The following is a 9,868-nucleotide window of genomic DNA, read 5'->3' on the forward strand; positions in this document are numbered from 1 at the left end:
CAAACCAGTGTGTCGGGTGGCATGTGAAAGGTTCTACGTAAGTTATCTCATGTAATCTCTACAAGTATGCTATGATGCAGGCGTCATTGTCTACATTTCAGAGATGAGGATGTTGACAATCAGAGAATTTTGCTGACTTGCCCACGTCCTCACAGCTGGGTCACAGTAGAGCTGGGAAACAAAACTGAGGTCTTCCAAGTAGAAAGCTGTGCTTCCCCAGCCACTCCAGAGTACATTGCTAGCTCTTAATTGTCTAAGCACTGAGAAATTACAAGACCACTAGGTATGGTTATATAGTCTGTGTACCGCCCAGAAGCACCTTGCTGAGGCTCGGCAGCTGAAATGCAGCTGCTTTCTGTTTGCCAGACATACCTGCTGTGAGGCTGGGTCAGCCTAAAGGGATTCCTTCTCCCCATTTACACAAGGCACTGTCTAGCAGCCCTGATGGCGAGTCTAAGTCCCTGGGAAGGAGTCACAGGCTCAGGCAGTCAGATCTGCAGAGGTCCAGGGCCACTCGGTACCAGTGCCACACTAACCCTCATCTCCAGGGGACCTGAACCCTCCTGCTGCTTCAAAGCCCCCCTCTCATATTGAATTATCCCAGTGCCATGACACAGTCACCCAGGCCCTGGTGTCAGACAGGCTAGACCAGTTTTGCCTCCACAAACCTCAGGTTTTTTCATCTATAGCATAGAGATAATAGCAGTACTTGTAGGGTTGTTGAAAGAATTAAATACATGCACATAAGCATTTTGCATAGGGCCTAGTACTTTAAAAAGCTCAATAATATTAGCAGCTACTTTTTTTTTTTTTTTTTTTTGAGACAAAGCCTCACTCTGTTGCCCAAGCTGGAGTGCAGTGGCGTGGTCTCAGCTCACTGCAACCTCCACCTCCTTGGTTCAAATGATTCCCCTGCCTCAGCCTCCTGAGTAGCTGGGACTACAGGCATGTGCCGCCACACCCAGCTAATTTTTTTATTTTTAGTAGAGACCGGGTTTCACTATGTTGGCCAGGCTGGTCTTGAACTCCTGGCCTCAAGTGATTCACCTACCTCGGCCTCCCAAATTGCTAGGATTACAGGCGTAAGCCACCGCATCTGGCCTTTTTTTAAATTTTTTTTTATTTTTATTTTTTATTTTATTTTATTTGAGTCAGTCTCGTTCTGTTGCCCAGGCTGGAGTGCAGTAGCATGATCTTGGCTCAATGCACCCTTCGCCTCCAGATTCAAACAATTCTCGTGCCTTAGCCTCCTGAGTAGCTGGGACTACAGGCATGAGCCACGGCATCCAGCCAGTAGCTACTTTTTTTTTTTTTTCTAATGCTAGGTCTCACTCTGTTACTCATACTAGAGTGCAGTGACACATGCGATCCTAGCTCACTGCAATCTGGGCTCAAGCAATCCACCCACTTCAGTTTTCCTAGTAGCTCAGACTACAGGCATGTGCCACTATGCTCTGGCTAAGTTTATTTTATTTTATTTTTTGTAGAGACAGGGTCTTGCTATGTTGCTCAGGCTGGCATTGAACTCCTGTCTTCAAGCGATCCTCCCACCTCAGCCTCCCAAAGTGCACTGGCCATTGTGCCTGGCTGTTATTCTTATTTTTATGGTTATTATTTAGGGATCTGCAGCTCAGGCAAGTTGTTTAGAGCCAACCCGAGCTTAGGTGGCAGAGCCCTAGACATATTTCTCTTTTCTTTTTTTTTTTTTTTTTTTTGAGACAGAGTCTTGCTGTGTTGCCCAGGCTGGAGTGCAGTGGTGCCATCTCGGCTCACTGCAAGCTCTGCCTCCCAGGTTCACGCCATTCTCCTGCCTCAGCCTCCCAAGTAGCTGGGACTACAGGTGCCCGCCACCACTCCCGGCTAAATTTTTTTTGTATTTTTAGTAGAGACAGGGTTTCACCATGTTAGTCAGGATGGTCTCGATCCCCTGACCTCGTGATCCCCTGCTTTGGCCTCCCAAAGTGCTGGGATTACAGGCCTGAGCCACCGTGCCTGGCCAGCCCTGGGAATATTTCTCTAAAGGAAGTAGCTGAAACACACTTGGTCTAGTAAGATACTAGTGTTTACCCCCTCTATCAAGTTAGGCATCATCTGTAAGCTACAAGAATGTCACAGGCAGAGATCATAGAGAAAAATCATAGAGATCATAGAGAGGCGGAGATCATAGAGAAAAATCATAGAGATCATAGAGAAAAACCCTCCATTTAAGAGCTGTGGAAACTCAGGCCCAGAGAAAGGAAGAGACATGCCCAAGCAACAGAGGCAGAAAGAGGCTTATACCAGTCTTCCCATGTGCTCTCTGTGATGGTATCCAGTGCTTTCCTGGATCTACCTGCTCACCAGGCCCATAGAAGAGACCACCACAGATGAAGGCACCAAAGATGGAGAGGGGGAGGAGGTGGAACCAGGACAGCCCCCTCACCCAGTCCCTAAGGAATCACCCACTCACAGGCAGTCGTTGGCCTGGGGGATGTAGTAGAAAGCTGGGACTCTGGCTTCGAACTTGGCCTTCACACGGAGGTTTCCATTGTGGGTCATAAACTGCAAGACAACAGCAACCTGAGGTAATATTAGAACTTGAAAAAACATGAAATGAAACTATGAGGCCACTGACAGGCTGAGTCAGAAGAAACTGCCTCCAAGAAGGAGATGTCCCACCGGGCTTGGTCATCCATACTGCCGGGAAGCCCCAGCCTGTAACAATCACGGGCAGATATAACCACGCCCCATATGGGTACAGGACTCCACAGTGCTCACACATCAGCTCGCTGGGTCCTCTCAGCCATTTTCATATCACTGTACTCATTTTACAGATGAGTCAACTGAAGCTCAGACGGGTTAGGTTACTTGTTCAAGGAAACACAGCTATAAGTGGAGAACTGGGATTCGAACCCAGACCTGACTCCAAAGCTCATATTCTTCCTATCATGCCTTCCACAGATGGCCAGGACCCCTAGCAGCCCTGAAAGTCTGCAGGAGATAAATGTACCTGGAGAATGGAAGAAGTGGGTGCTGGCCTCATGGAGTGCACAGGCCAGGATGATTAGTAGAGCCCTTTGGCACCCAAGAGACCCAGAGGCTGATGCACCAAAAGTGGCCCTGGCAGCAGTGGCATAGCTAGGGTGAGGGCAGAAGTGGGAAGAAACACCAGGTTTTTAATTCACATCGCTTGGGCATCTCCTTTGCAGGAGAGGAGCACTGCTCCTCTTCCACTCTGCAGGGGCCGCTAGGCTGTGTTGCCAGCTTTGGATCCCAACAGAGCAGGATTCAAATCCTGACTGCCATTTATTTGATGAGTGACCCTTGGAATCTCACCTGTAAAAATGAAGAAAATGGCCAGGCACAGTGGCTCACACCTGTAATCCCAGCACGGTGGGAGGCCAAGGCTGGGGATCACTTGAGGTCAGCAGTTTGAGACCAGCCTGACCAACATGGTGAAACCTTATCTCTACTAAAAAAAATACAAAAATTAGCCGGGACACAGAAAGTTGAGGCAGGATAATTGCTTGAACCCGGGAGGCAGAGGTTGCAATGAGCCGAGATTGTGCCACTGCCCTCAAGCCTAGGCAATAGAGCGAGACTCTGTCTCAAATAAATAAATAAATTAGCCAGGTGTGGTGATGCACGCCTATAATCCTAGCTACTTGGGAGGCTGAGGCACAAGAATTGCTTGAACCCGGGAGGAGGAGGTTGTAGTAAGCCAAGATCACACCAGTATGCTCCAACCTGGGCAACAGAGTGAGACTCCGTCTCAAAAAAAAAAAAGAAAGAAAAGAAAAGAAGAAGAAGACGGAAGAAGGAAGAAGAAGGAAGAAGAAGAAGAGGAAGAGGAAGAGGAAGAAGAAGAGGAAGAGGAAGAGGAAGAAGAAGAGGAAGAGGAAGAAGAAAAGAAAGAAGAAGAAGAAGAGGAAGAGGAAGAGGAAGAAGAAGGAGATATAACAGAGGGCTGGGCGCTGTGGCTCACACCTGTAATCCCAGTACTTTGGGAGGCTGAGGCAGGTGGATCACCTCAGGTCAGGTGTTCAAGACCAGCCTGGCCAACATGGCAAAATCCCATCTCTACTAAAAATACAAAAAATTAGCCAGGCATGGTGGCGGGCGCCTGTAATCCCAGCTACTCAGGAGACTGAGGCAGGAGAATCGCTTGAACCCTGGAGGTGGAGGTTGCAGTGAGCCGAGATCGTGCCACTCACTGCACTCCAGGCTGGGTGACAGAGTGAGACTCCATCTAAAAAAAAAAAAAAAAAAAAAAAAAAAAAAAAAATGCTGGGCGCGGTGTCTCACTCCTGTAATCCCAGCACTTTGGGAGGCGGAGGCGGGTGGATCACCTAAGGTCAGGAGTTTGAGACCAGCCTGACCAACAGGGTGAAACCCTGTCTCTAGTAAAAATTCTACTAAAAATACAAAATTAGCCAAGCATGGTGGTGCACGCCTGTAATCCTAGTTACTTGGAAGGCTGAGGCACAAGAATCGCTTGAACCCCAGAGGCAGAGGTTGCAGTGAGCCAAGATCGCACCATTGCACTCCAGCCTGGGCACCAAGAGTGAAACTCCGTCTCAAAACAAAAAACAAAAAACAAACAAACAAAAACAAAGAAAAAAGAAAATATAACATGGGAGTTATAAGGTGCAAATAAAATCCTTCAGGTTTATGTGCTGGTTTACTGGTTTCCAGCCTTTCTCCCGCACTAGAATGCAAGCTCTGTATGGCCAGGGACCTTATCTTGTTCATTGTTCTCTCCCAAGACCCAGCACTTAGTAAGGTCACACTAAAGCCTCCAGTCCAGTGCCGTCTAGCACAGTACCTGGCACAGAGTGGGCATTCAGTAAATGTCAGCCTGCTTCCCCAATAGTCCTGGAAACCCTCAGCCAACCCGCACAGTGCAGAACTGCCTGCTCTCTGGAGGTTTTCTGACCAAAATGGAATTACCATGCAGGCTGAGGGTATCCTCCACCCCCAGAGGGCAGGAGAGCAAAGTGGTCCTCTTTCTGCCTAGGGGGAAAGGAGGAGGACTTTAGACCACGAATCGGATTATTTCCCTTCAAACCAGTCCAAGACTTCACTAATGATAACAGCAACTTTTTTTTTTTTTTTTTTTTTTTTTTTTAGGCAGGGTCTCACTCTCACCCAGGCTGGAGTGCAGTGGTGCAATCTTGGCTCATTGCAGCCACACCCTCACAGGCTCAGGTGATCTTCCCACCCCAGCCTCCCAAGTATCTGGGACGACAGGCACATGCCATCACACCCAGCTAATTTTTGTATTTTTTGTAAAGACAGAGTTTCACCATGTTGCCCAGGCTGCTCTTGAACTTCTGGGCTCAAGCAATCCACCAGCCTCAGCCTCCCAAAGTGCTGGGATTATAGGTGTGAGCCACCACACCTGTACAACAGCAACTGTTAACTGACTACTTTCTTTGTGTCTGGACTGAGCCTACAATCATCTTCACAGCAGTGCTGTGAAATTGGTGGTAGTGGCCAGGCACAGTGGCTCACGCCTGTAATCCCAGCACTTTGGGATGCCGAGATGGGTGGATTACCCAAGGTCAGGAGTTCGAGACCAGCCTGACCAACATGGCAAAACCCCGTCTCTGCTAAAAATTAATACAAAAATTAGCTGGGCATGGTGGCGGGTGCCTGTAATCCCAGCTACTCAGGAGGCTGAGGCAGGAGAATTGCTTGAACCCCAGAGGCAGAGGTTGCAGTGAGCCGAGATTGGCCATTGCACTCCAGCCTGGGCAACAAAAGTGAAACTCCGTCTCAAAAAAAAAAAAAAAAAAAGGAAGAAAGAAAAAAAGAGAAATGCTGGTGGTATCCCTTGAATACAGATGTGGAAACTGAGGGTCCACAGCTAGGTCTCAGTACCTAGCTCAGGGCCTCCCAGCTTATAGGTAAGTAAATGACGGCCAGGAGCGGTTCAGGATGGTTCAGGCCTGTAATCCCAGCACTTTGGGAGGCCGAGGCGGTGGATCGCCTGAGGTCAGGAGTTCGAGACCAGTGTGACCAACATGGTGAAACCCCGTCTCTACTAAATACAAAAAAATTAGCCGGGTGTGGTGGCGGGCGCCTGTAATCCCAGCTGCTTGAGAAGCTGAAGCAGGAGAATTACTTGAACCCGGGAGGCAGCGGTTGCAGTGAGCCAAGATTGCTCCACTGCACTCCAGCCTGGACAACACAGCGAGACTCCGTCTCAAAAAAAAAAAAAAAAAGTAAGTAAATGATAGAGCCAGAATTTGAACTCTGGGCCTCTGTCTAAGCTGCTATCTTATAGGCTGTGTTTCCTCTGGCTAGACTTGCCCCTCTCTGGTTCTCAGTTTCCCCCTCTGTAGAATGGGAGCCCCCTGCCCGCTGCCTCCACTCCAGCCCTGCAGTTCCATGGCTCTCCACGGGCATGCCTTTCTACCTCCACAATACTGTCGTCCCAGAAGTCAAGTCGCACGGATTTAACTCTGCTGATGTCAGGGAAGTTACGGTGGACGCCGCAGCAGTTGAGACAGATGAAGATCCCCAGCTTGTAAGAGGCCCAGTCGGGATCTGCAGGGGGTGAGGCGGGAGAGGAACTGAACGGAAAGCGCGGTGAAGAAACCAGGGCTGGGCTCGGGGCGCTGGGGCAGGCGGGGCGCCCCTTCTCCCACCTAAGGCGAACTAAGCGGCCAGCCTGGCACCTTCTGGTTAGCCCACCGGCCGCTGCGCGGCGACCGGGGTGAAGATCCTGGAGGCAGTTCAGGGCCCGGGGAGAGAGTCTGAGGCGGCGCGATGTGGAAGTGACGGGACTCAGAGGGAACCGAGAAGAGGGCGCGGGGGGCGCACCGCGGGGCTCGGCGCGGAGCTGCAGGTGGGGAGGCTGAGTTAGGGGGCCCTCGGCGTCCGCAAGGTGGGGCGCTGGGGAGGCCTTCGGGGGGCGTCTGGGAGCGGGCAGGGAGCACAGGACTGTCGGCGGTCTGGGCCCGACGTCTGGCCCTTGCTGGGATGTCTGAGTCCGAGGGCGTGGGGCGCGCCTGGGTGCGCAGACATTGAGAGCCCGGACTCGGGCGGTCGGGTGCCTGGCCGGGGAAGAGAGCGGGACCGGCAGGGCTCCAGGCTGCCGGTTCTGGTGTCGGGGTCCAAGCACGTGGGAAGATGCGCGTCTGGTCACGCGAGGGGAGCAGAGCCTGGGCTCTGAGGGGCCGGGGCAGGGTGCGGAGACGGCCCTCGGGGCTCGGGCGAGAGGTTCACGGTGTGGGTGGGAGGGGTCCAGGCCCGCAGGTGCCACGTCTGGGTCCAGCGGGGGCCGAGGGCGGGACCCGGTGGGGCCGAGGGGAGGAGTCGGGTGGGCCTGGGGTCCGGCCGGGGGTCTCGCGCTGCCCGCGCCGCCGCGCCCTTACCTGCCGCCCCGCAGTCGGCGCAGTGCGCGTTGCCTGTGTCCGGCGCCCGCAGCAGCTCCAGCAGCCGCTTCTTGTTGCGCTCGCGATCGCCCATGGCCGGCCCGGCGGGCTCAGCGGGGCTCAGCCCATGGCCCGTGCGCTCTGCCCGGCAGGTGGAGAGGGACCCGGCCGCGGCGCCTCAGCCAGGCCCGGGCGGCCGCCAGCCCCGCCCCGCCCCGCCCCGCCCCGCCCCGTCAGGACTGTCCGCCCCTCCCTCGGCCGGTCCAGTCGGGCCCCGAGCTCCGCCGACGCGCGGGGAGGGACAGGAGTACGCAACTTGGAGTCTAACACACTGGCCCGAGATCAAATCGTGGCCTGTCACTTGGTAGCTGCGAGACTGTGGACAACCTATTCAACATCTCTGGGTCTCAGTTTCCACGTCTATGAAAGAGGAACAAGGGCATATGTCTGAATCTCAGCGCTTCTTGGAAACTTAACCAGAATCTAACTTCTGTTAAAGCGTTCTGTTGGCCGGGCGCGGTGGCTCACGCTTGTAATCCCAGCACTTTGGGAGGCTGAGGCGGGTGGATCACGAGGTCAGGAGATCGAGACCACGGTGAAACCCCGTCTCTACTAAAAATACAAAAAATTAGCCGGGCGTGGTGGTGGGCGCCTGTAGTCCCAGCTACACGGAGAGGCTCAGGCAGGAGAATGGCATGAACCCGGGAGGCGGAGCTTGCAGTGAGCCGAGATCGCGCCACTGCACTCCAGCCTGGGCGACAGAGCAAGACCCCGTCTCAAAAAAAAAAAAAAAAAAAGCGTTCTGTTAATGTAAGATCTTACATCTATTTGGAGACGTATTTATATGCAAATGCCACCTCCTCAGGAAGCCCTCTGTGATACCCTGCCTGGAGTAATCTTTCCAGCCTCTGGGCCTCCAAGAATACTGTTGTAGTATCTGTCCATTCCTTTTGGCCCTGAGCACTTTCTATCTACCTTGCATCACGGGTATTTATACACTTGTGTTAATTCCACTCTCTGACCCCGGACACATACACATGGCCACACCAGGGAGTTTGACGTCAGCAGTTTTATGTCTGTATTCCATATTGCTCCTATAAATGATACCTGCACATTTTTAGAAGTCCAACTAATAGTTGCATGATTTTGTTCACCGGAAAAGTGTGGTTTCACCAAGGTGGACACAGCCAGGCACTTTAACCTGTGAAGTTCCATCACCGTGAGGTGAAGGCAGGGTATAGGTGGTCTTAAATGTGGGCATTTCGTTAATCCTCTTTCCCTCCCCCCATCTCTGTTACTGCTTGACATCATCTTCGTTACTCCTTGACATCATCTTCAATGACTCACGGGCCTCCTGGTGAAATACATACTGTACATACTTGCCATCTCCTCTGTAGGTTAATAATACCTTAATGCACACAGATGCATGAAGCCATATGCATATGATAGACAGGTGTTAACCTTCAGGATAAAATCAGGTTTCCATCCTGGTGAATTGCAGCTGATGTTCTAGCTGAGCTGCCCACACTCCCATTCAACATACATGCGGGCGCAAGCACACACGTGCACACACACGCATAGCAATATGGTGGAATGGAATGAATTCAGGAATCCAGAAATTCAGGCTTTAAATGTTGACTCCTTCATTTCCACGTTTCCCAACTGTTCGTCTCTGGGCAAGTTCCTTCACTTCTCTGAGCCTCCAAACCCTCAACTGTAAAATGGAGAGTGTAAGATCCACTAATAGGGTCATTGAAATGGCACAAAGAAACCCTCCAAACATGGTGGCCTCCTTGCCTCCCCTGCCCCTATGGTCAGCTTGTGGAATTGTCGCTTGGAATGCTGTGTGTGATTCCTGTCATCCCTGTGGTGGAGGAGGTCAAGCCGCCAGGACTGAGCAGGAAGGGAGGGTGGAGAACATTACCAAGAATAGCCAGCCATGAGGGGGTCTTGCCTGTGAGCGGGTGAGGCCTAGCCCAGGAGCAGCCACAGAGGAACCAGTGAGAGAGTCAGCTGGGGTCAGGGGGCATGGGGCTGTTTATTAAACAGGCTGAAAGATGATTCATTTCCGTTGCTTCAGATGAAAAAAGGGACAGAAATAAATCTCCCAGGAGAAAGATGGGAAAGGCAACTTAAGGTATGAAGGCAGAGGAAAGAGGGAGAGAGGGAGAAGAGGAGACAAGCTAAGGACATTTCTCCTCTGCCCAACACTGGGGCAAAATTGTGATGTTGGGGGTGCTTCCTCGGCACCCGAGCCTTCCCCAGTCTGCGCTCCTTCTCTCCTCTGACACCATAAGTCTCACTGCCACCTCCCTGCAGGTCCCACAAAAGCCAACCCAGTTCTAAGTAGGCTCTGGTTGAATTTTAGAAACTTAAAAAAGAAAAAGAAAAAGAAAAAGCCAATCCAAGAGAAAATATAGTACCTCATTCATAGTGAGGAGCCAGAGATTGAGAGATTCCTTTAGTTTCCCCTCTTCCCTTCCTTATTTCTGGAGGTTCCCATCAAA

General features: G+C 51.8%; 1 protein-coding gene across 3 annotated transcripts in view; it reads right to left on the bottom strand.

Annotated features, from left to right (window-relative positions):
- ADAP2 (ArfGAP with dual PH domains 2) overlaps positions 1 to 7,749 on the bottom strand; it is a 28,389-nt gene extending 20,640 nt beyond the window's left edge. The window contains exons 1-3 of one of the 3 annotated variants that reach the window (XM_030807909.1): positions 7,362 to 7,748; positions 6,401 to 6,531; positions 2,450 to 2,541 (exon numbers count right to left, since the gene is read on the bottom strand). In XM_030807909.1, coding sequence (XP_030663769.1) covers positions 2,450 to 2,541; positions 6,401 to 6,531; positions 7,362 to 7,455 — 317 coding nt within the window. In that variant the 5' untranslated portion in view covers positions 7,456 to 7,748. Of the gene's footprint in view, positions 1 to 2,449; positions 2,560 to 6,400; positions 6,532 to 7,361 lie in introns of all 3 variants that reach the window. The other 2 variants (XM_030807910.1, XM_030807908.1) reach the window with 2 other exon arrangements.
- Positions 7,750 to 9,868: the final 2,119 nt, after the last annotated feature.

The sequence above is a fragment of the Nomascus leucogenys genome, unplaced genomic scaffold (genome assembly GCF_006542625.1).
Source record: "Nomascus leucogenys isolate Asia unplaced genomic scaffold, Asia_NLE_v1 Super-Scaffold_249, whole genome shotgun sequence".
Taxonomy (NCBI): Eukaryota; Metazoa; Chordata; class Mammalia; order Primates; family Hylobatidae; genus Nomascus; species Nomascus leucogenys.